The sequence below is a fragment of the Hypanus sabinus genome, chromosome 26, assembly GCF_030144855.1.
Source record: "Hypanus sabinus isolate sHypSab1 chromosome 26, sHypSab1.hap1, whole genome shotgun sequence".
In the NCBI taxonomy this organism is placed as follows: Eukaryota; Metazoa; Chordata; class Chondrichthyes; order Myliobatiformes; family Dasyatidae; genus Hypanus; species Hypanus sabinus.
In genome coordinates this window covers 18083476-18109185 of record NC_082731.1, presented here as the reverse complement: position 1 = coordinate 18109185, position 25710 = coordinate 18083476, and the positions used below count along the sequence as shown (strand labels likewise).

Genomic DNA, 25710 nt, shown 5'->3' with positions numbered 1-25710 from the left:
CAGTTGTCCCATCGTGATTCCAATGGAAGATCGATCCTAACCAATAGTGGCGCCGTTCTGCAAGAAATAGCCCAATCAGGACGTTGCTGCGCCAGCGGTGCGGCCAATCACGACGCGGCTTTTTCTCATTTTTTTTTGCCGCACGATTTGACGCCGCGCCTTTCCTGACTCTTCCAACTGATCACGTCATTTATAATATTTCATTCGATTTTTCCTCAAGATACGTAAATCAGATATGTCTCCAAAACTACTTCGTGTAAAATTTAATACACAATTTTCCACAGGCTTGGCGTTCGCAACGGAGGCGAAGCGCAGCCAGACTACATTTCCCGGCGTGCATGGCGCGCGGCGGGGAGAGCCGCGATTGGCGGGTAGTGGACGTACCACGTCAGGCATGCGCACGCTGTCCTTTCCTGCCGCAGGAGTGAAGTAGTGACGGCGGTGGGGGAACAGACGGCGCGAGACTCTCCCTCGAGACCACCGCGTGAGGGTTGGAGGATCACATGACCGGGTCCCGAAGGCGCCAAGTCGGCCGATCACGTGGCGAGCAGGAGGAGGAAGCCATTTTGTGACCACCACCACCCCCCCCCCAACAACAAAGGCCAAGTACCCCGTAAAGAACCCCCTGCCCCCAAGGGAGAATGCCCCGAATAGACAACGACATTAAGCTGGACTTCAAGGACGTCCTGCTCCGGCCCAAGCGGAGCACGCTGAAAAGCCGGAGCGAGGTACAGCTCGCTGGGTGGCGGGCACCTTGGCATCTGGGCCAGAGACATCGGGCTTGTGAAAGGAAACGTTACCTCCAGGACCTGCCCATACCCCTCTCCTCTGCCTCCAGGGACTCTTGCGGTGGAATGGGGACTGCAAATCCGCCTAAGCTCCCCATCCACGAGCCGGGCGTAGTTCGAGGGTGGAACGCCACAACACTCCTCGTCTAAGTGGAGCTGGGGGGGGGGGGGGGGTGGTGTGGCTGATGCCCGTGTCTGGCCAGATAATTCCGGCTTGTTCCCGGGTTACAATTACGCCAGCTCTCCCCAGGGGACATTTTCCCATTCTGCAATGGAGGGGGTGTGGTCAAAAGCATCGCGGAGGCTGTTCATACCGGTGCAGGAGGGGAGGCTCTTTATGTACCCCCATCTCCTCACCACCACCGTCATCCCCACAGCCCTAGTCTTGGACACGCTGCCGCATTTTGCCAGGTTTCTGAATGGTTCTGCAGTGGCACGAAGGGAATGCCTGGGCTCGCCCGGCATTCCACAGGGGGTGGGGGGCACACTGTCCACAGGCTCTTGCTGCGGTGGGAGGGCTGTGTGGATGAGGCGGGGGCATCTTTACTTGGCAAAGGCTTTGTCCAGATCTGGTTGCACGCGAAAATCGGGAAGCCCTCCTAAACCGGCTTGCATCCAGTCCCGGTTCCGTAACAGGTTCTTTGACCAGCACCTGATCCCGTAGTCTTCTACACTCTATAAACTCAAACACCTGCTGTACAAGCAACAGCCTTGAGAAACCTTTCCATAGCCTCTGCAATTTAACCTCATCCTTCCTGCAGTGTGGTAACCGGAACTCCGCAACAGTAACTATGACGTGGGGTCCAGCTGCAGCACCTGGTACTTTATCTAATGAAAGCCACTGTGCCAAATGCTTTTTACACCACTGGTGGTGTTACTTTCAGAGATTTCTGCAGTGCCTCGCCCTAATCCAGGTGCAAGCGTAGGATTAATAATCCCAAGAAGGATTTTAAGGAGAAAATTCTTCAGCTAGGAAGATTTGCAAATCACTGCCTCCCTCGTCTGTCCTGCCCTTGAGTATATCCGATGACTTGCCCTCTGCAGAAGACAATTCCCAAGATTTCCCACCCGCCCACAGAGCAAATTCCTCCAAGTCTCCTTTGTAACCCTTTATTCTGGATTCTCCTTCCCCCCCCCCCCCGGGTAAACTGTAGAGACCCCCTCAGCGCAGTCCTGTCGCGGACCATTTCATTCATAGAGCAAGAGTTGACAATGTTCAGTCGATCAAGCCTCGTTCCATTCTCTGGTTCCTCCCCTCCTGCAGGTGGACTTGAAGAGGAGCTTCTTGTTCCGTAACTCCAAGCAGTCGTACAGCGGCATCCCCATCATAGCGGCCAACATGGACACGGTCGGAACGTTCGAGATGGCGAAAACCCTGGCCAAGGTACAGTACGTGGGGTGAATGGGACTGACAGCGATTCCTGCTTTAAACTAACAGAAAAGTATTGCCAACAGTTTTGGGCCCCTTATCTCAAAGGATGTGTTGTCATTGGAGAGAGCCCAGAGGAGGCTCATAAAGATGATTCCGGGAATCACATGAGGAGCGTTTGGCAGCTTTGGGCCTGTACTCACTGGAATTTAGAAGAATGCGGAGGTGGGGTGGGGTGGGGGGGAGATATGATTGAAACCTACTTGATATTGAAAGGACTAGATTGGGTGGATATGGAGAGGGTGTTTCCTATGGTAGGGGTATCCAGAGCTACAGGGCACAAACTCAAAATCGAGGGTCTATCTTTTAGGTAAGGGAGACTTGTTTTAGCCTGAGAGGAGTGAACCTGTCACAGACTGCGGTGGAGGCCATGTCCAGGCGGGTATTTAAGGTGGAAGTTGATTGTTTCCTGAACGGTCAGGGCATCAATGGATATGGCAAGAAGGCAGGTGTATGGGTTGAGTGCAATCCGGGATCAGCCATGAAGAAACGGTGGACAGAATCGATGGGCTGAATGGCCTAGTTCTGCTCCTATGTCTTATGGTCTCTATGGACAGGAGAATGATTTAAAAAGGACCCGATGGAACTTGGAGAAGCAGAGGATGATCAGTCTGCCAGAAGAAGTGGTTGAGGCAGGAACAAACATGTAATTAAACAACACTTGGACAGATTTGTAGAGGCAGGGCTTTGAGGATACGGCCTGAAATTGGGACGACATGGGATTGGTGGGCTGAAGGGCCTTTATCTGTTATATTGCTCAACCAACACATCTCCCTCACGCCACCTCTCGGCAATCCCCTTCCTCCAGTGCCCTGTCACAGCAGTTTCCCCACTGACATTACCCCCATTCCCTCTCACCGTCCCGCCAAGACTCCAATCTCCCCTAGTGGCCTGTCACAGACTATATCCCCACTGACAATAACCCAGCTCCCTCACACCATCCCTCAGTGACCCCTCTCCCCCAGCGCCCTGTGTCACTGACTGTATCCCCACTGACGATAACCCAGCTCCCTCAGACTGAGACGCCGTCACTCCTTCCTCCTCCTCCACCTCCACCTCCAGAAACCCCAGAGCAGGTGAACCACGTGCTCCAGACCTTCTCACAAGGTTAAACTGCAGCCTTACCCACGTTCCAGCAACTTCCATTGCGGGTGGGCCTTGTTTTCTCGCCCGTTCCGTCAGCACAGCTGTGGAAGGCGATAAATATAGCAGCATTGCTAATCCGGAGGCTGCCTCCGCGGGAACCACGTCCCTCAATCACCGGACGTCTGACGTGTCCTGGGATCTGACGCACTGAGAGCGGCTGCGAGACTCCCTTCCTTTCTCTGAGCGGAGCCTCACACCGTCCGCACTGTCAGCCGGGTCAAAGTGCCCGGGGATGTCGTGTCGGCAATGCAGGGTGGATTACACACAGCAGCTCAATGCATCTGCCGTCGGTTACAGGCACACCTGGGGGCAGGGTCAGACACAGAGGATCTTCCCCACCGTCCCATCGCACACTCCCAGGGACAGGGTCAGACACAGAGGATGTCCCCCCACTGTCCCATCGCACACTTCCAGAGACAGGGTCACACACAGGGTGAGGCTCCCTCCACACTGTCCCATCACACACTCCCAGGGACAGGGTCAGACACAGGGTGAGGCTCCCTCCACACCGTCCCGTCACACACTCCCAGGGACAGGGTCAGACACAGGGTGAGGCTCCCTCCACACCGTCCCGTCACAGACTCCCAGGGACAGGGTCAGACACAGAGGATCCCTCCCCACCGTCCCATCACACACTCCCAGGGACAGGGTCAGACACAGGGTGAGGCTCCCTCCCCACCGTCCCATCGCACACTTCCAGAGACAGGGTCACACACAGGGTGAGGCTCCCTCCACACCGTCCCATCACACACTCCCAGGGACAGGGTCAGACACAGAGAATCTCTCCCCACAGTCCCATTGCTTTGTGGATCCAGAACTGGCTTGCCCATAGAAGGCAAAGAGTGGTTGGAGACGGGTCTTATTCTGCATGGAGGCCGGTGACAAGTGGAGTGCCTCAGGGATCTGTTCTGGGACCCCTACTCTTTGTGATTTTTATACATGACCTGGATGAGGAAGTGGAGGGATGGGTTAGTAAATTTGCTGATGAAAGGTTGGAGGTGTTGTGGATAGTATGGAGGGCTGTCAGAGGTTACAGCAGGACATTGATAGGATGCAAAACTGGGCTGAGAAGTGGCAGATGGAATTCAACCCAGATAGGTGTGAGGTGGTTCATTTTGGTGGGTCAAATATGATGGCAGAATATAGCATTAATGGTAAGACTCTCGGCAGTGTGGAGGATCAGAGAGATCTTGGGGTCCGAGTCCATAGGACACTCAAAGCTGCTACGCAGGTTGACTGAACTCCCTGCCACCACCCAGGACTCATCACAAACACAGCCCCCGCAGTGTTATACGATTTACTTTTCACTTGTGTCCAGAATGCACCTTGCTATTGGTTAATTTGTTTCTGGTAATGTTACCTTTGGTGTTGTGTGTGAGTGATATACTCTGCATTGTGCACTCTGGCCCAGAGGAACGCCGTTCCGTTTGGCGGTACCTATATCCACATTTGAAAAAACTGGACTTGTCACAGGTAACCAGGGTGGTGAAGGCGTTTCCCACGCCATCCTTCACCGCAATCAGGTTTCAAACCACCGGCAGGTGTCGTGAAATCTGTTCACTTTGTGGCAGCAGTACAGCGGGAGTGCAGAAACAAATCGGTGATTTACAGTAAATAGTTAAATTAAATAAGCAGTGCAGAAACAAATTAAAAATCGGTCAGGGCACTGAATGTAGGAGCCGGGACGGGTGTAGCTGTTGGTCAGGCTGCACTTGGAGGACTTTTGTCCAGTTTGGGTCACCGTGTCTGGGAGAGATGCGCTTAAACTCGAAAGAGATCAGAAAACATTGAGGAGATTGTTGCCAGGACGAGAGGGTCTGACGGATCGGACTTTATTCCCCGGAACGTAGAGTGAGGGACAACTTTACAGAAAAGTTTAAAATTCTAAGGGGCACACATAAGGTGGGCAGTAACAGGCGGGGAGTCGAAAACTAGGGGGCAGAGACTTAAGGTGGAGAGAGTCCAGAGGAGGTGGGCAAGGATGATTCCAGGAATGAAGGGGTTAACGTACGAGGAGCGTTTGGCAGCTTTGGGCCTGTACTCACTGGAATTTAGAAGAACCTGGGGAATCTCACTGAAACCAATTGAATGGTGAAAGGACTGGATAAGGTGGATGTGGAGAGGATGTTTCCTATGGTGGGGTTATCAAGAACTAGAGGGTGCAGCCTCAAAATCGAGGGGTCACCTTTTAGAACAGAGCTAAGGAGGTTATTTTTTAGCCAGTGAGTGGTAAACCTGTACAATGCTCTGCCACAGACTGCGGTGGAGGCCAAGTCCAGGGGTATATTTAAGGCGAAAGTTGATTGTTTCCTGCTCCGTCAGGACATCAAAGGATATGGTGAGAAGGCAGGTGTTTGGGGTTGAGCAGGATCCAGGATCAGCCATAATGGATTGGTGAGTAGACACGATGAGCTGAATGGCCTAATTCTGCTCCTATGTCTTATGATGTTATCAACATAGTTTGGTTCTTTGGCTTGTGACGTACATAAATTAAATAATTTATTAATAGCACACAGTTGGAAACGAACAGTGAAATGCATTGTGTTAACAGCCAACACAATATGCCCACTGTGTTTAGCAGAGCAACAGCTGGCCAACATACACGCAACAGCAGCAAAGTTTGAGTCATTTTCCCTGAGGGAGAAGCGTCCAATACTAGTGTATAGGTTTAAAGTGAGAGAAGTAAGATTTACAGTGCAGGGTTTTTCGGACAGAGAATGGTGGGTGCCTGAAAGGGATGCCAGGGTGCTGGTGGAAGCACATAGGAGAGTGGCATTTGAAAGTTCAAAGTACATTTCCTATCAGAGCGTGTGTACTCTATACAACTTTGAGATTTGCCTCCTGACAGACAGCTACTTCCTGCCCATTTCACCGCTGGTGTTCACGGCAGTAATGAGGGTCCTCCCCCTCTGGCGATGTTGAGAGCTTCCTTCATCGAGTTAGCAGCTTCATCTCGGTTTTCACTGTCGGCTCTACAAGTCCCGGGTGGAGATTCAGGAATACCGTTGAACTTGAATGCAGAAGGCTCCCTCATTGCTGTTTCCCTGACGGTTCTGTTTTACCAGTCAGGGATGCTAGCCCTGAGCTGAACCCTGGAAACCCAATAAAACCCAAGAAATAGAAGACCGTTAAACACGCAGTGTACAGAGAAAACCAAAAACGTTCAGAACTGAAGCCACAAAACCAGTTACAGTGGATCCAGGAGCCTGTTGGTTCAGTCCACAGCCTCAGTTCAGCACAGAGATGAGGAAACCGTGCAGAGCCGCAAGCAGTTATGAACGGACAGGGAATGGAGGGATATGGTCCATAGCAGGGAGATGGGATTAGGTTGGCGGGAGACTTGGTGGGCCAAAGTGGCCGGGGAGGGTGCTCATTATACTGCTCAATCTTTCATCCAGATCTGGTCTGCTCCTGGGTGTTCAGTAGGTGGGGAGGGTCGTGCACCTCTCCTCCAATTCTTGTCAAATTGCTTCTGTTTCCAGATGCTGGATCTGGAACAAGAAACTGTGTTTTTAAACAAACCATGGAGGTCACAAAGGCCTGTCTTCTGGGGGATGAAGGTGTGTCGGGCCTAGGTGAACTCCACCATGGATGGTCCCAGGCCCAGCTGCAAAATGAGGAGGGTGGGGGCATGGGGCTAGCAACCTCATCCGGTAAAAACACGGAGCTATAGAACCTCCAGAGGCCTCAACCCTGGAGGAGGAAGGATCTTTAAAGATTGGGTACATCTGGACTGGGGACTCTGGCGAGCTGCTGTCAGTGACCTATACTCCGGCAGGGCTGGCAGGTTTAGCGTGTCCATGAGCCAGCTGGGATACTGGAATCGGCAGAGAGGTGTCCAGGAAGAGACTGGACAAAGGGAGACAGGGTAGTATAAGGAAACGATTTGGCTGAGGCAAGAGCGGGCAGAAACAGTGGGTCTACCAGGGGCAACCTGTTGCTGGAGATAAAAGTGGGCTTAAGTCAGGTTGAAGTAAAGGTCAGTACGCCACATCTCAAAGATACCTCCCTTGTCAACAGATTCGATGACAAAGCTGGAGGCAGTCAGGCTGCTGTGGGTGAGAGCTGAGAAGCCAAAGAGGGCAATGTTGCAAGAGCAAATGGAAGCGAAAAGACTGGGAGAGGCTGAGGAGTTGGGGAGAGGGTGTCCAGGTGGAAGGGGAGGGCTGGAGACAGGAGAAGGGATTCTTGTTGATGTAGCTCCTCCTCCGGCTCTCATTATGAACGATGTTCACTGTGACTGCACGTTCCTCGCCCGTGCCCTCCCTTGGTAAGTCTTTGCAGTGCACATGTAGACCTCAATTCCGGTGCATCAGTGGTGGAGTGAGTGAATGGTTGTGGACAGGGCGCCGATGCTGTGTCCTGTGTGGCAGGCTACCTGAGTGTGGTTGAAGCTGCACTCGTCTGGGTCGGGTACGAGCCGGCACGTAGTGGCGGGGTCCAGGTCCAGAGAGTATCACTGCGACATGGCCTGGGTCCTGGTGCGAAGAACAACCCAGTGTTTGGACGCTGGGCCAGGTGGATTGGAAAGGCTGCGTGTCGGGACCGGAGATGAGGGTTGGGATGGTTCTGCTCGCTGCTCCATAAAGTTACTCTGCTCTATGCTGCTCTGAGGCTGTGGGCCTGCTCCAGGCTTCATGTCTTGAGGACTGGCTTTCATTCTAAATGCTAATTGCTTACTTCTATTCTTTGCACAGTTTATTTTTCTCTATGCACATTGGGTGTTTGTGGGCCTTCATTTTTACAGGTTGTTTTGGAGTGCTTGTTTTGTGGCTGCCTGTCAGGAGATGAATCTGGAGGTTGTATAATGTCTACACGCTTTAATAATGTACTTTGGACTTTGAGCTTTTCAACTTTGAAACACAAAAGAAGTGTGCAACAGTAATATCAGAAGTTCATTTACTTGCAGCCAGTCTTCAGAGATGTGGTCATAAAAGATCAAAAGTGCCTACAGAGGCAAGAAAATTCTGACAAATCATTTCCTTTTACCCAAGCTGTTTGGGTGTTTGTGAAAATACCTTTAGGTATTTAGAGGTCTGTTGGAGAATTAGCATCATTGGATTTCTAAGCCTCAGGTCTTCTTAAATTAGGGAGCACCTATCAGACTCCTGACTTGAGCCTTTTGGACAGCAGAAGGCTTTGGGGAGTTACTCAGCACAGGATTCCTGGCCTCTGAGCTGCTGTTGGAACCACATTGTGTACAGGTCCCTCCCAGGTATTTCGCTTTTATAGACATCCATGAATTGATTGTGTCCATAAGTCGTAAAATACTCAAAAAACGAGCACTCGCTGTGGTGACCATACCTCCACAATGTTGTATTGAATGGTATCAAAAACTAAAGAAAGAACAATTACTGAAAGTGGAGAGGTCGAGAGAGAGGAGGCTAAGTCTACTGCTTATTGGAACTAAACATTGAAGGCTTGAATTTAACAACGTGATGGGAGTTCATTTGTACGTGGAACATGTCTGGGATGGCTACTGCAGTTCTATTTCGGTGTTTCTGAGTTGTGGAAGCTGTCTCCAAGCTCAAAGCTGGCTGGTCCTGACCTGTTGCTGCCTGTTTCCTCTCCCAGTTCTCGCTGTTCACTGCCATTCACAAACATTACACCCTGGAGGAGTGGAAGGAGTTTGCTGTCAGTAACCCCGACTGTCTGCAGGTAACTGGGGAGCGGGTGGCAGGGGCGGGATGGGCAGAGTGGGGCTCGGAGTCCCTGTTGGGAATTATGTGGGGGGGCATAAAGTGAAGGAAGGAGAAACCTAGAGATGAAAAAAGTTGACATTTAGACAGACCTTTCCTTTCCCGTCTTTTACTGTTTTCCCACCTACGTTTAAGCAGCAGCAGAGGGAATATGGAGGAGATGTGCGAGGCAAGTTTATTTTACACAGAGTGGTAGGTACCTGGACTGCACTGCTGATACAGTAGCAGTATTGAAGAGGCATTCAGTTAGACATGAATGGGCTGTGAATGGAGGGATACAAACCATGTGCAGGAGGATGGGATTCGTCAACAGTTTGGATTGGTTTCATAGTCAGCACGGACGTGGCGGCCGAAATACCCATTCCTTTTCTGTGCATTTCAGTTATCCAGTTTTAGACATCTCTGTACTGGGGACACGTTTCTTGTTATCCAACCTATATCTGTGTCTCGTCAAGATTCCTCCTTCAGCTCCCATCCTCCTCAAGGAAGAACCATTCCACCTGCTCTAGTTCTTCTCTCATAACCAAAGTGATCCATCCCAGGCAATATCCTGGTGAATTGCCCCCCACCTTCACCATTCCTGTTTCCTTCTCTCTCCTAAATCTGTACCTACCTGTCACCTCCCTCAAGGTGCTCCTCTTCCTTCCCTTTCTTCCATCATCTTCTACCCTCTGCTATCAGATTGCCCCTCTTCCAATCCTCTATCTCTTTCACCAATCAACCTCCCAGCTCTTTAGCTCACCGCTCCCCCTCTCCCGGTTTCACCTATCACCTACCACCTTGTACATCTTCCTCCCCTCCCCTCACTTCGTTACCCTGACCTCTCATCTTTTGTTCCAGACCTGCTGAAGGGTCCCGACCCTGAATGTCTACAGTTTATTCATCTCATTAGATGCTGCCTGACCTGCTGAGTTTCCTCAGCATTTTGTCTGTGTGTTACCCAGTACCCTGGTGAATCTCCTCTGCACCTTTCACCAGTCCTGTCACTGGAGGGAAAACACTGACATAGGGTGGAGATGCTAAGTGCTAGAGGCCGTAGGTTTAAGGTGAGAGGGAGAAAGTTTAACGGAGGTTTGTGAGGCAGGTTAGTTGCAGGAACTGGAGTTCGGGCTGTAAGTAGACCCTCTCTCTTTTCCCCCCACAGAATGTGGCAGCCAGTTCCGGCACTGGGCCCAACGATTTTGAGAGGCTGACGTCAGTGCTGGAGTTGCTGCCCGGGATCCACTATATCTGCCTGGACGTGGCCAACGGATACTCCGAACACTTTGTGGAGTTTGTGAAGGATGTTAGGAAGAAGTTCCCAAATCACACCATCATGGTAAGGGCCAGACTCTGGGCTCCGGCCACAGAGAGCAGAAAAATCAGTAAACAGTTTGTTACTGTCACATGTACCGAGGTACAATGATAGGCTTTGTTCTGTGTGCCATTCATACACATCAATGCGACGAAGCAGAGCGAGGGGAAAACAGAAAGGGAATGCAGAATGAAGTGTTACAGAGAAAGTGTAATGCAGGCAGACAATGAAGTGCAAGGTCATGACAGGGTCAATTGAGAGCTCCGGAGTTCATCGTATGAGGGAACCAACATTCAAAGTAAATTTTATTATCAGAATCACCACGTACAATCCTGAGATTCTTTTTCCTGTGGATATACTCAGCAAATCTATTGAATAGTAACTAAAGCAGGGTTGATGAAAGATCAAGTACAGTGTTGAAGATAACTCACTATGCAAATGTAAATAAATAACAAGATAAACGGTCTTTGATATGAGATCATTGGTTGTGGGAAGATCTCAGTAGATGAGGGTAGTTACCTTCTTTTGTTTAGGAGCCTGATGGTTGAGGGGTAGTAGCTGCTCATGAATCTAGTGGCTCTTGAACTTTCAGCAGTGAGAAAGGAGCACGGCCTGGGTGGTGGGGATGTCTGACAATGGACGCTTTCCTACAAGTGTTTCATGTAGATGTGTTCAAAGGTTGAGAGGGTTTTACCTGTGCTTTTGGGCCGAATCCCAGGATTTTCCATCCAAAGTCATTGGTGTTCCCATACCAGGCCATGATGCAAACAATCAATACGTTCTCCACTATAGAAGGTTGTAAAGTTTTTTAATGTCACGCTGAATCTCCGCAGACCATTCAATAACGGCAGAATAGAAGCTGTCCTTTTGCCTGCTGGTACCTGCTTTCACACTTTTGTATCTTCTGCCTCATGAGGGGGGGGGGATGTGAGGCAGGCCTTTGATTATGCTCGCTGCTTTTCTAAGGCAACGGGGTGCGGACAGTGTCCGTGGCGGAAGACTGGTTTCCACGATGTGCCAGACTCACCCTATCTATGCCACGCGTCCATGGCATCAAAAAGGTTGGGAACCCCTGCATAGGATCCCCCCTCAGTTTCCTACAATCTAAGTCTGTCTAATATAACTCAGTTCCTCAAGTCCTGGCTACAGCTTTGTAAATCCTTTTTCAGCCTCTTGACAGTTTAAACATATGCTTTGTATAACTGGGTGATCAAACCTGAACACAGTGAGCACCCCACTTGCTGCCTTCACCACCCTATTTATCTGCACCAAAATCCTTCTGTTCTTCGGTGTGCCCTGGAATCCTTCGAGATGTTCTACCTTCTAAAAGACAATGCTTCCCTCCAGCATTCAAATGTCCCACTTAACTAGTTGTTCAATATCTCTCCATAGCTTTATTTTATTTATTGATTGAGATGCAGTGTAGATTAGCCCCTTATGGTCCTTCAAGCCCAGCTCCTAATTTAATCCGAGCCTAATCACGGGACAATTTATTTACAATGACCGATTAACTTATCAACCAGTGTGACTTTGCTTGAGAGAATGCTTCTCACAATCCACAGCACCATTTAATTTAATGATTTAACATACATATACTGTATATACTTAGTGTAATTCACGGTTTGTTTTCTATGTTGTTCTGCTGTCGCAAAGTTAACAAATTTCATGACCTATGGTGTGATATTAAACCTGATTTTGATTCTAAGGAGAGGTTTAGTTTAATTTGATATCACATTCAATGCAGACATCACAACCTGATCCTGTTCCTGCGCTATGTGGTTCATCGATGTCCCACACAATTCATGTCTCCATAATTATGCACTCTGACAATATGATAGTACCATGGATGAGTTGGGCCAAAGGGCCTGTGTTTATGCAGTATTACCATGACTCCTACTGGCTCACTGCTACCTGTAAATAGTTTCTATGTTCTCCCCATGACTGCGTGGGTTTCGTCCAGCTGCCTTGATTTCTTACCACGGTCCAAAGATGTATCAGTCGGTAGGTTAATTGGTTATTGTAAATTGTCCCGTGATGTGGGTTAGGATGAAATTGAGGGTTGCTAAGCAACCGGAGGGGTCTGTAAATGAATAAATAAATATTTGCTTCAGGGTGTGGGTAAAGGGAGTTTAAAGTTGAGTGGGTGGAAACCGGAATACCCAGGAGAAACCTGCGCAGTGACTGGAAGTAAACTGCAGCAGAGCTGCGATGAATCAGGGTCTCTGGAGTTTCAAAGCGGCAGCTCAAGGAGCTTGTTGGCCATGGCTCAGTGAGTTTTGTTGGAGTTAACCAGTGACAAGTTATCCCATTTATCTTCTCCCAGCTCCAGCCCTTTGATCACTAGCCTCTCCTATGCATTTTATCTTTCCAGGCAGGAAATGTGGTGACCGGTGAGATGGTGGAGGAACTCATCTTGGCTGGAGCTGACATCATCAAAGTCGGCATTGGACCAGGTATTTACAGTGAAGAAGGAATCTGCTGGGATTGGGCAAAATAATCATAGTTATCAAGAGAATTGAGACAATTGGGTTCCTTGGAGCTCTGAAGAATGAGGGGTAACCTAATTCAAACATACAAGATCTGAAAGGGCTTGACAGGGAGGCGTGATATTTTCACTTCTGGGAGAGAGAAGCAAGAGGTCATTTAAGCTGACCTCTCCTGTCAGAGTGTGGTGAATCCCAGGGACTCTGAGGACGCTGGACGCCAGATTGCTGGATATAACGAAGGTGGCGGTAGATACGGGTTCTCCCTGGTTGACAAATGCCCAACTTATGTACATCCTGGAAGACTGGCGGGATGTGTTTGTCAGCTGCTGTGGGCCTGCAGACCCTCCTGCCCTGTGAGAACTTGGTTGGTAGTCACATTTCCAACTCACAAAGTGTTGGGGATATGGATGTTGTCAGCTGGAAAGGTTTGAAAGATGATGAATTGTGGGTTACAGGGAGCTCGCACAGAAGAGGAGATGGGGCCAGTGTAGCTCAGCCATCATCAAGGGAAAACTGAGGGACTGAGTGGCCTACTGCTGTTCATTTAACTGTGTAATACACAGTAATTCAGCACATCATATCCAAACATTCAGCATTAAATCATAACAAGTGTAAAACGCAGTTAAGATCATGCCTCAATCTTCTTAGGAGGAGAACACAGTATATACAATTGGCCACTTCTTACTCTAGATTTCTTACACTCAGAGACTACTGAGTGTATTTCTATATGTTTGTGGTCTTTTGCCCACTCTCTTCGAGGTTCAATGTGCTATCTGTTCAGAGGTGCTGTTCTGCACACCACTGTTGTTAAATGTTATTTGAGTTACTGTCACCTTCTTGTCAGCTTCAACCAATCTAGTCATTCTCCCCTGACCTCTCTCAGTAACAAGGTGTTCAAAGGTTCATTTTATTTTCAATGTATGCAGTATACAAATAAGATTTGTCCTCTGCAGATGGTCAAAATACAGAAAACCATATAAGTAGTTGAAAGAAAAACATCAATTCCCCCCCCACACATAAAATGAAACATAAACTCAGAAACCCCACGCATACACACAAGCTAACAGATTGCCCTCATGGAGAAACAACAAGAACATTGAAGACCAAACCCCCCCCCCCCCCCCCCCGCCATTCGGCAATAAGAAAGAATGGGCGAGGACACGAAAAGAAATGTAGAACTGAAAGAGGCCAGTATGAACACAGTGGATGTTTTTGTTTTTCACACCGTTCTCCGTAAACTTTAGAAACTGGCTGAGTATATATCGCCAGTTCAGTATCTTTTCTTGCAATGCACAACTGCCACTCCTTGTTCTGTATTACCCAAGTCCATGACATAGGACCCATTGAGTCTGCTTTGCCGAGAGTGAATCATGCAGTCTGATCCCACCGCTTGACGGGGAGAGAGTGATTCTTTCTGTTGATGCAGAGTTAGTGAGGGTTTCAGCCTTCAGCAAAGCTAGGGCATTGAGAATGGGTTCAGAGGTATTGGCATGCTCCTTGTGTGAGATATGGGAGCCCATTTGATAACTACATCAGCACAAAGTGCATCGAACTGTAGCTCCTTAGAGACCGCGTTCAGGAACTGGAGCTGCAGCTCATTGACCTTTGACTCAAAAGGGAAAACGAGGGGCTACAGGAGGTAGTCACTGCAGGAGGCAGGTACCTGGGTGACTGTCAGGAGAGGGATAGGGAATAGGCAGCCAGTGCGGAGAATCCCTATTTCCATTCCTCTCTATGATAACTATACCTAGTTGGATACTGTTAGGGGAGGGTGTGGCAACATACCAGGGATATCTCAGATTGGGCTCACAGCAGTCTGAAGAGTCTGTGAATATATTGGTAATAGCAACATGGGTAGGAAAGGGGAAGTGTGGCTGAAGAGATAATATAGGGGTTAGTACTCTCTGGATTCCTGCCTGTGCTTCGCGCCAGTGAGGGTAAGAACAGGATGACTTGGCAGATGAATGCAGGGGGCTGAAGAATTGGTGCAGTGGGCAGGGTTTCAGGTTTCTGAATCATTGGGAACTCTGTAAAATAGGACGGGTTCCACCTCATAACTACCTCGAAAAAACCTCTTCCCACCCTGCCAAATGTAAAAATGCTATTCCCTATTCCCAGTTCCTCCGTCTCTGCCGCATCTGCTCCCAGGATGAGGCTTTCCGTTCCAGGACATCTCAAATGTCCTCTTTCTTTAAGAATCGTGGTTTCCCTTCTGCCGTCATCAATGATGCCCTCACCCGCATCTCCTCCATTTCCCACACTTCGGCCCTCACCCCATCCTCCCATCATCACAACAGGTACCATGTTCCCTTTGTCCTCACCTATCACCCCACTAGCCTCCGGATCCAGCATATTATCCTCCGCAGCTTCCGCCACCTTCAACAGGACCCCATCACTAAGCACATCTTTCCCTCTCTACCCCTCTCCACTTTCCGCAGGGATTGTTCCCTCCGCGACTGCCTGGTCCACACGTCTCTCCCCACAGATCTCCCACTGGGTACTTATCCCTGCAAGCATAAGTGCTACACCTGTCCCTACACCTCCTCTCTTACCACCATTCAGGGCCCCAATCAGTCCTTCCAGGTGAGGTAACACTTCACTTGTGAGTCTGCTGGGGGTCATCTATTGCATCCGGTGCGGCCTCCTCTACATCGGCGAGACCCGACACAGATTGGGGGACCGCTTTGTCGAGCACCTCCACTCCATCCACCACAACAGGCAGGATCTCCCGGTTGCCACCCACTTTAACTATGCTTCACATTCCCATTCGGGGATGTCCATACATGGCCTCCTCTACTACCACGATGAGGCCACACTCAGGTTGGAGGAGCAACACCTCACCTACCGTCTGGGTAGCCTCCAGCCCCTCGGCATGAACATTGAATTCTCCAACTTCCATTAATTCCCTCCCCCTCCCTTCCCTCATCCTAGTTTCACTCTGCCTCCTCCTCCAGCTGCCTATCACCTCTCTCATGATTCTGCCTTCTTCTACTACCCACAGTGCTTTCCCCTTAGATTCCTTCTTCACCTTTCCTGCCTATCCCCTCCCCCACCCCTTGATCTTTCCTCTGATTGGTTTTTCACTTGACACCCACCAGCCTTCTCCTTCCCACCCTCCCCCCTGCCCCTGCCCCCTCCCTCTTCAGTCCTGACGAAGGGTCTCGGCCCGAAACGTTGACTGCTGATTTCCACGGATGCTGCCTGACCTGCTGAGTTCCTCCAGCGTTGTACAGCTTCCACCTGAACCTTGGGGACCAGTGTCCTGATGGGCAGGTTAGCTAGAGCTGTGCAGAAGGGTTTTAATTAATTTAGCAGGGGGGTGGGAACTGGAGTGATAGAGCTGAGGATGGAACAGTTGGTATACAACTAGATGCATTGTGTAATGAGACTGAGGAAGGACAGGGGGAATAATAGGGCAAAATTGCAGTCAGCGGGATGAGTTAAAGTGTTATTGGACCAAAATCAAAAAGGGTGGTGAATACAGGACTGAAGGTGTAAGATTTGAGTGCATGCAGTATACGGGATAAGGTAGATGATCTTGTAGCGCAGTTAGAGATTGGTAAGTATGACGTTGTGGGCATCACTGAGTCGTGACTGAAAGAAGAGCACAGTTGAGAGCTTAACATCCAAGGATATACATTATATCAAAAGGGCAGAGGGGGTGGGCTGCCTCTGTTGATTAAATATACAATCAAATACATAGAGAAAGGTTACATAGGATCAGATGATGTAGAATCCTCGTGGCTAAAGTTAAAAAATCATAAAGGCACAAAGAACCTGTTGGTAGTTATATACAGGCCGAACAGTATCCAAGATGTGGGAGATTTCAACATGCAGGTATATTGGGAAAATCAGATTGGTGCTGATTTGTAGAATGTCTATGAGTTGGCTTTCCAGAGCATCTTGTGGATGAGGCCACTAAGGGTAACAGCAGTTCTGGATTGGATGGTATGTAATGACCCGTATTTGAGGAGAAAATTCAAAATTCAGAGGTGCAGGGGGGACTTGGCATCTCCTAAAGGTTAATTGCAGGTCGAGTCGGAGGCAAGGAAGGGAAATGCAATGTTAGCATTCATTTCAAGAGGACTAGAATATAAAAGCAATGTGTAATGCTGAGGCTTTGTAAGGCATTGGTCAGATCAGAGTATTGTGAGCAGTTTTGGGCACCTTATGTAAGAAAAGATGTGCTGGAATCGGAGACGGTCCAGAGGAACTTTACAAGAATAATCCCTGGAATGAAAGGGTTAACATATGAAGAGCATTGATTGCTGGCTGGAGTTTTGAGGACTGAGGGGAGATATCGAATGCTGAAGGTCAGAGTGGATGTAGATAGGATGTTTCCTATAATGGGGGAGTCTCAGCCCAGAGGTACAGCCTCAGGACTGAGGGACATCTATTTGGAAGAGATGAGGAGAAGTTTCATTAGCTAGAGGGTGGTGAATCTGTGCAATTCATTGCCACACATGCCTGCGCAGGCCAGTTCATTGAGTACATATTTAAAGTGGAGATTGATGAGACAGGGTGTCAGAGAAGGCAGGAGAATGGGTTTGAATGGTATAACAGAACAGACTCGATGGGCCACATGGCCTGATTCTGTCTTTTGGACTTGGAACAAGCACAATAACAAGCTTTTGAGAGGAGGGTGGAACGTACCCAGTGAATGGCAATGGCCTGGGTAGTGTAACTGACATAATTCACTGAAAGTGGTGACACAGACCATCAGGGGGATGAAGGCACATGGTACACGTTCCATCATCAGCTGACCCACCGAGCACTGAAGTTGAACTTGAATTTGTGTGTGCAGTTCTGGTCAACTGGCTAAAGGAAGGATTGCGTTTAACTGGACCAGAGGGACCAGGACTGTTTTCCCTGGAATGAAGGAGACCGAGGACCTTATACAGCTCAGAAAGTGAAGGGCATCAATCAGATGGATGGTGACCTCCATTTCCCCAGGAGAGGGAACGGGTACAAGGTGGGAGGAGAGTTAGGAGTTTTTTTTATTTTGACACGGTGCTGGGTATGTGGAATGAGCGGCCAGAGGAGATGGTAGAAGTGGACAAGTAGAGAGATCTGACACAAATGCATCTCAGTTTAGTATAGACAAGTCTGCTTGTGTGCTGTGTAACTCTGACTGTAAAATCTGCAGTGGTGACGGTATGGGTCAGCACATTAACAAAGAAACAGGACAGGCACAATATCAGCGAGTGAAGGGGATGAGCAGGGGGTCAGTGCGAGTGTTGTAAAGAGGGACGAGTCCAGTAAAAGCTCCCTGCCTTCCCCAAACAGGCTCGGTGTGTACCACCAGGAAGAAGACGGGCGTGGGCTACCCGCAGCTCAGTGCGGTGATCGAGTGCGCCGACGCTGCCCATGGACTCAATGGCCACATCATCTCAGTGAGTTGACGGGGACGGGGGGGATGCAACACCCTGCACTCAAACACCAACCAACAACTCTGCCGAGCTGGGACCAAGCTACTGGAACCCGGTAGACCCAGACTTCTGACCCGTTCACTGTCTTCTTGTGGACCCGGACCCCCGACCCATTCACTATCCCCCTGTGGTCCCGGACCCCCGAACTGTGCACTGTCCCCCTGTGGTCCCAGACCCCCGACTCGTTCACTGTCCCCCTGTGGTCCCGGACCCTCGACCCGTTCACTGTCCCCCTGTGGTCCCGGACCCCCGACCCATTCACTGTCCCCCTGTGGTCCCGGACCCCCGACCCGTTCACTGTCCCCCTGTGGTCCCGGACCCCCGACCCATTCACTGTCCCCCTGTGGTCCCGGACCCCCGACCCGTTCACTGTCCCCCTGTGGTCCCAGACCCCCGACCCGTTCACTGTCCCCCTGTGGTCCCGGACCCCCGACCCGTTCACTGTCCCCCTGTGGTCCCGGACCCCCGACCTATGCACTGTCCCCCTGTGGTCCCGGACCCCCGACCTATGCACTGCCCCCTGTGGTCCCGGACCCCTGACCTGTTCACTGTCCCCCTGTGGTCCTGGACCCCCGATCTATGCACTGCCCCCTGTGGTCCCGGACCCCTGACCTGTTCACTGTCCCCCTGTGGTCCCGGACCCCCGACCGTTCACTGTCCTCCTGTTATCAAGCTTGTGTGACAATTTTGCTGCTCTCTCCAGACACTGGTCTCTCTGCCTGTGCCTGGTTCAATCGTAGCACATCCCTGAGGGTCCTTGTCACCCTCAGCTCCAGCTCCACACCTGGTTCAGAAGAATGAGTGGGAAGGGGGGTTTTGGGACCTTACTGAAATGTACTGGTTACAATGGACGTGGAGAGGAGGTTTTCGTCAGTGGGAGAGTCTGGGGTTGAAGGGCACAGCCTCAGACTAAAGGGACCTCCCTTTAGAATGGGCACGCGGAGAAATTTCTTCAGTTAAAGGTGGGTGAAGATGTGGAATTCTATTGAAGGCAGAGGACAATTGGTCAGGAGGTTAAGGAATCTGGAGAGAAGAAGAGAGAAAAGTCAGCCATGATTGAATGGTGGGATGAATGGTCTAATTGTCATCCTGTATCTCATGATCTTCTGTGTCTTGACAGGATGGAGGCTGCACCTGTCCAGGAGACGTGGCCAAAGCCTTCGGTGAGTACACCCACATGGATGCCCTCAGTGACGGAGTGTGGGGGGGGGGGGAGGGACGAGAGAGGGCTGGGGAAGAGGTATTATGGGTGGGAGGGTGGGTTTGATCTCTTGGCACAGGAGAACTCTGGTTCACATGCCCGATGAGCCCACAGGACCTGATGAGTTAGGGGTGGGCAGGTATTCGAAAGGCCCTGGTGCTGCACTGGCTGGGAGTCCATGCCACTGCTCCCAGTGGATACTCTCTGTCCTTTGTGGGCCTGGGACGCCACCATCACAGGTGAACCATGAGGCGATGTGCCTCACCCCCCTGGCTCTACTTGCTTTATGCTCGGGTCTGTGAGGCTAAGCACAGCGTCAATGCCATATTGAAGTTTGCTGATGACACACTGTTGTTGACTGAATGAAAGGTGGTGATGAATCAGCATTCAGGAGGCAGATTGAAAATCTGGCTGAGTGGTGCCACAACAACAGCCTCTCACTCGCTGTCAGCAAGAGCAGGAGCTGATTATTGACCACAGGAGGAGAAAACTGGAGGTCTGAGCCAGTGCTCATCTGGAGAGTGTCAGCAACTTTAAATTCCTTGACATTATAATTTTATTAATTTTTTGATTTAGTTAGAGATTCAGGGCGATATAGGACCTTCAAGCTGTGCTACCCAGCAACCCCGATTTACAATAACCAATTAACCTACCCAGTACGTCTGTGGAATGAAACCAGAGCACCCGGTGGAAAACTCACGCATTGCACTTGGAGGTTGTGCGGAGACTCCTTGAAGGTTTTGCTGAACTCTGAACTCGGACACCCCGAGATGTAATAGTGTTACCCTAACCGGGACACCCCAGATTTCAAAGGATCTGCCCATGCAGGTGTCATTACAGAGCAGGCATGTCACCGCCTATACTTCGTTAGAAGTTTGCAGAGACTTTGACAAACTTCCATTGAAGCGCGGAGAAGAGTACACTGACAGGTTGCATCGTGGCCTGGTACGGAAACAATGTGAAAGGAGAAGCCTGCAAAAATTAGTGGACTTAAGATGGTGCTTTTCGTGCAGTTCCAGTGGGAATCATCAAATATTCCCGTTCTCGACTACCGCAGCTGAAAGGCACAGTCACAGCCATGGGACTGCAGTAAGCAACATTGTGTTAAGATAGTTTTTAAAAAATCCGTCAATTCTCAAAATCAAGGGTCACAAGCACAATTCCCCTGTAAGAAATGGAAGTGTGGAAAGTGGGCTGGCCAAAGTTCAAAGATTCAAAGAATGAATGCAATACACAACCCTGAGATTAGTTTTCCCACACACAGCCACGAAACAAATAAAACCATGGAAACCATTCAGATAAAAACATCAGCTGCCCCACGGATGAAAAAAAACCAAAAGGCAACAAAAAATACAAGCAAGGAACAGAGAATATAAAACACAAAATCGAAAGAGTCCAGGCATAATTCAATTCAGTTTAGTGTTCATTATCCGCAGGCCACTGTGATTCAGTCACCCAAATGTAGTAACAGAAAAAGGGGCGACCATCATAATGTGAATTACAGGTTAGTCCACAAACCTGAGCTTTGGTATCGTGCTCCAGCAGCATCGGGAGAGAGAGCGAGACACCATTCGAGTGCAGTGACTTTCCTTCTGGAGAGAGAGACCATCCTAAGCAGAAAACTTTCTCTGGCAGCAGCAAGCGAGAGCCTGGTAGACAGTGCTGAACATTCACTCACCTCAATGTTTCAAACTTCCTCAGTGCTTTAATCAGCTTGATCAGCAAGAAATGAATTGATCGTGGGCTTGCGCCCGTCTCCGAGCTTCTTATGTCAAGGCAGCTCACTTCCCAGAAGTCTCGGATGCAGCAAAACACCAGATGTTCAATCAGCCCGAAAACGCACCATCAAAATGTAGATCGCAGACTCCCAACAGTACCAGAACCACATATGAAAAAAAAAGACATAAAAGAAGTAGTTCCGTGGGCCTCAGGGCAAGATTGCAGTACCAGAAGGCCATCCAGGGCTGCTGTACCAGAAGGCCATCCAGGGCTGCTGTGAACCTTGCTTCATGGAAACGTGGCTATCCCCTGCCATTTTGGAAGCAGTGCTGCTGTCTGATTGATTTACCACCCACTCAAAAGGCAAGGCAGCTGCCTGTTTTAAAGGTAGAGGAGGTGAAGTGTGCTTTATAATTAACTCCTCGGTGCACGGACGTGGCAGTTCTGTCTCAATCCTGCTCACCTGACCTGCACATCTGGCAGCCAAGTGTTCTCTGTTTTATCTGCCGAGGAGTTTTCCGCTGTCATCCTGGTAGTGGTGTACATTCCACCTCAGACCAATGTCAGGCAGGCATTGGAGGAGCTGAGCACCATGATCAGCAGTCATGAAACAGCAACCCCCCCTCCCCCCCCGCCCGATGCCTTCCCAATCATTGCAGGGGATTTCAACCAAGCCAACTGGAACAAATCTCTGAACAACTACCACCAGAAACAGAGGAGCCAACAGACTTGACCACTTTACCTTGCCACCCCAAGCCCACAGTTTGGAAATTCCAATCATCTGCCTGTACTTCTACTCCCACTGTCCAGGCACAGACTAAAGACCACAGCACCAGTGTTGACAATCAAGAAGGTATGGTCAAGGGAGGCAGAGGAGTGCTTACAGGACTGGACAATCTTCGAATCAGAATGAAAACGCCACAGTTGTCACCAAATTCATCAAGACTTGTGTGGATGAATGTGCGCCTTCAAGAACATACTGGATGCACCCAAACCAGAATCCATGGATGAACCAGGAGATTTGTAATCCGCTGAGGGATAGTGGATATAGCTCTTGTATATCCAGAGCTATGGCAGGATATTTCAAGAGCGAAGAAACAATTCCGATCGAAGCTTGAGACAGAATCGGATGCATGTCAGCTCTGGCAGGGTTTGCAGGCCATTACTTGCTCCAGGAAGAAACCTAAAACATCATGAATGGCTGTAAGACATCACTCCCAGAGGAGCTTTTATGCACACTCTGAAAGAGAGAATAAACACACACTTGTATGAATCCCTGTGACCCTGTGATCTTTGTCTCGGAGGCCGATATCAGAACATCTTTAGAGAGGGTCAGGACCTGATAGGACAACCAACTGGCAGGAGTGTTCCAGGACATCTTCCATCTCTCACTGTTGCAGTCAGAGGTTCCTACCTGCTTCAAAAGGGCGACAATCATACTAGTGCCCAAGAGGAGCAGGGTGGACTGCCTCAGTGCCTATTGCCCAATTGCACTCACATCTACTGTGACGAAGTGCTTCGAGAGGTGGTTCATGGCCAGAAATCTCTCTCGTTTAAGCAAGGACCTGGCTGTGCTGCAAGTTGCCTATCACAATAGGTCTGCAGTGGCTGCAGTCTCACTGGGATCTGCACTCAGCCTGGACAACAGCAATACCTACTGCTGCTTGTTGATTACAGCTCAGCGTTCAACACCATCATACCCCCAGTACCAATCACCAAGCTCCAAAACCTGGGCCTCAATACCTCCCTCTGCGACTGGATCCTCACTGATTACAGCTCAGCGTTCAACACCATCATACCCCCAGTACCAATCACCAAGCTCCAAAACCTGAGCCTCGGTACCTCCCTCTGCGACTGGATCCTCATTAGGAGACCACAGTCAGTGCAGATCAGAAATAATATCTCCTCCTCGCTCATAATCAGCACTAGCGTACCTCGGATGTGTGCTTCGCCCACTGCTCATGCTCTCTACAGTCATGACTGTGTGGCTCAGCACAATTCAAATGCTGTTTGTAAGTTGCTGATGGCCCAACATGTTGATGCAATTACAGAGCAGGCACGACATTGGCTATATTTCATCAGGAGTTTGAGGAGGTTTGGAAAGTCACCAAAGGCGCTTGCAAATTTCTCCAGATGTACCGTTCTAACTGGCTGCATCACCGTCGTATGGAGGGGCCACTGCACAGGATTGGAAAAAGCTGCAAAGTTGCAAACTCAGCCAGCTCCATCAGAGGCACAAGCCTCCCCAGCATCGAGGACATTGTCAAAAGGCAATGTCCCTCAAAAAGGTGCCATCCATTGAGGACCCTCGTCCTCCAGGATTTGCCCACTTCACATTGCTACCATCAAGGAGGAGGTTCAGGAGCCCGAAGACACACATTCGACGTTTTAGGAACAGCTTCTTTCTCTCTGCCATCAGATTCCTGAATGGACAATGAACCCTTGTATACTACCTCAATATTTTTTAAAATAGCTTTTGCACTAATTTTTATTTTAATATTGTCATTTATAACTTCTTTATTTTTAAGTAGTGCAATGTATGCTACCACAAATTTCACAACATATCATTCTTTCCTACGTTACTACTGCCCTCACCCGCATCTCCTCCATTTCCCAGACATCCTTGATCACCCGCCTTCCTCTTGTCCTTGCCGTTCTGTGAGACTCCGCATCCAACACATCATTCTGCACCTCAACACACTGCATCACCCTCCGTCCCCGGACGTACCGACCCACACATCGATCCTCTCTCACCTCAACACACCGCATCTCCCTCCGTCCCCAGACGTACCGACCCACTCACCACATCGATCCTCTCTCACCTCAACACGCAGAATCACCCTCCGTCCCCGGACATACCGACCCACTCACCACATCGATCCTCTCTCACCTCAACACGTGGAATCGCCCTCCGTCCCCAGACGTACCGACCCACTCACCACATTGATCCTCTCTCACCTCAACACGCGGAATTGCCCTCCGTCCCCGGACGTACCGACCCACTCACCACATCGATCCTCTCTCACCTCAACACGCGGAATCACCCTCCGTCCCCAGATGTACCGACCCACTCACCACATCGATCCTCTCTCACCTCAACACGCGGAATCACCCTCCGTCCCCGGACATACTGACCCACTCACCACATCGATCCTCTCTCACAACACACCGCATCTCCCTCCGTCCCCGGACGTACCATCCATGGCTTCAGTCCACACTCACTGCTGCCCTTCCCTCTCTCTGGACGTCCCCAGGGGCCGGGGCCGACTTTGTGATGCTGGGCGGCATGTTTGCGGGTCACAGCCAGTGCGGAGGAGACACGATTGAGAAGAACGGCAAGCAGTACAAGCTCTTCTACGGCATGAGCTCAGAGACGGCCATGAAGAAACACACCGGTGGCGTGGCCGAGTACCGGTACGATCGGACGGGGAGGGGGTGAAGCGAGTGGGGCTTGGAAAGGGCATAATGGGGTGAGAGTGAGGGGTGGGAAGGGAACGGTGGGGCATGACTAGAACATCATCAGCCTGTTCCTCAGTTGTCTCTCCCCCCCCTCACCTCCTCCCACTGCAGGGCGTCAGAGGGGAAGACGGTGGAGGTGGAGTACAAAGGTGACGTGGAACACACAATCCGGGACATCCTGGGTGGGGTGCGCTCCACCTGTACCTACGTGGGAGCTGCCAAACTGAAGGAGCTCAGCCGGAGGACCACCTTCATCCGGGTCACTCAGCAGCTCAATGCCATCTTCAACTAGTCTGCAGGCAGCTGCTGCTTCCCTGAACATTCCCACAATCCCATCACTCACTGAGGAACAGTGCCCTGTCCCTGGGAGTGTGTGGAAGGACCCTCACCTCTGGCTTTTACTCAAGACTTCCCTTCTAGTACAATGTATTCTGTCTGGGACCACTGGCTTGCAGTTGGGACCATCTGCTCCTCGTGCCTGACCAGGTCATTGCTTCAGCCACCATGGTTCAATTACTCTGTGTAATTGGAGAAAGTGATGGGGCGAGACCCTGGCACTGCATCTGCAGAAACTGAGTGGCTGTGGCCTCTTCACTGCCACTCCACCTGGGCTGCTGCGTTCTGTAAAACCACGTTCAGTTCTGATAATAAAAAGGCATGGTTCTTTACAGAAAACTGGATTCCCTTCTGTGACTGAACAGACGAGTGTGCGCACGCGTGTGTGTCCCTGGCGACACAGGTATTCTGGGTGAAGTAGGCGTTTGGCCTACCGACCCTCAGCGGTCAGGGCATTACTCAGGAGTTACAGCTGAATGAGATGCTGGTGAGACTGCACAGAGTTCCGGTCACCTGGCTACGGGTACCCTGCTTGTCATTGGGGGTGCAGAAAATAATCGAGATGTTGCTGGGACTGAGTTGTAAGGAGAGACTATTCCTTTTGGAGCGGAGCAGGCTGAGGGGTGATCTGATGTACGTTTATAAAATCATGGGGGGGTGTAGATGAGGCGGACGGTCCCAGGGCAGGGGAGTTAAAGCTAGTGGCCACGGGTTTAAGGAGAGG

At 50.2% G+C, this 25710-nt stretch overlaps 1 protein-coding gene across 1 annotated transcript; it reads left to right on the top strand.

Moving 5' to 3' along the window:
* The first annotated feature begins 399 nt into the window (after positions 1-399).
* Positions 400-25325, top strand: LOC132381852 (GMP reductase 2). The gene is made up of 9 exons (XM_059951492.1): positions 400-728; positions 2053-2172; positions 8938-9021; positions 10207-10380; positions 12728-12809; positions 18129-18235; positions 19392-19434; positions 24446-24605; positions 24762-25325. The coding sequence occupies exons 1-9, from the start codon at positions 642-644 to the stop codon at positions 24940-24942; spliced, it is 1038 nt and encodes a 345-aa protein (XP_059807475.1). The 5' UTR covers positions 400-641; the 3' UTR covers positions 24943-25325.
* The last annotated feature ends 385 nt before the right edge of the window (positions 25326-25710 follow it).

Coding starts and splice junctions, on each gene's coding strand:
- LOC132381852 (XM_059951492.1), top strand. CDS start 642: ATGCCCCGAATAGACAACGACATTAAGCTGGACTTCAAGGACGTCCTG. Junction 2,173..8,937: donor TGGCGAAAACCCTGGCCAAG/GTACAGTACGTG, acceptor TTCCTCTCCCAG/TTCTCGCTGTTCACTGCCAT. Junction 18,236..19,391: donor TCAATGGCCACATCATCTCA/GTGAGTTGACGG, acceptor GTGTCTTGACAG/GATGGAGGCTGCACCTGTCC.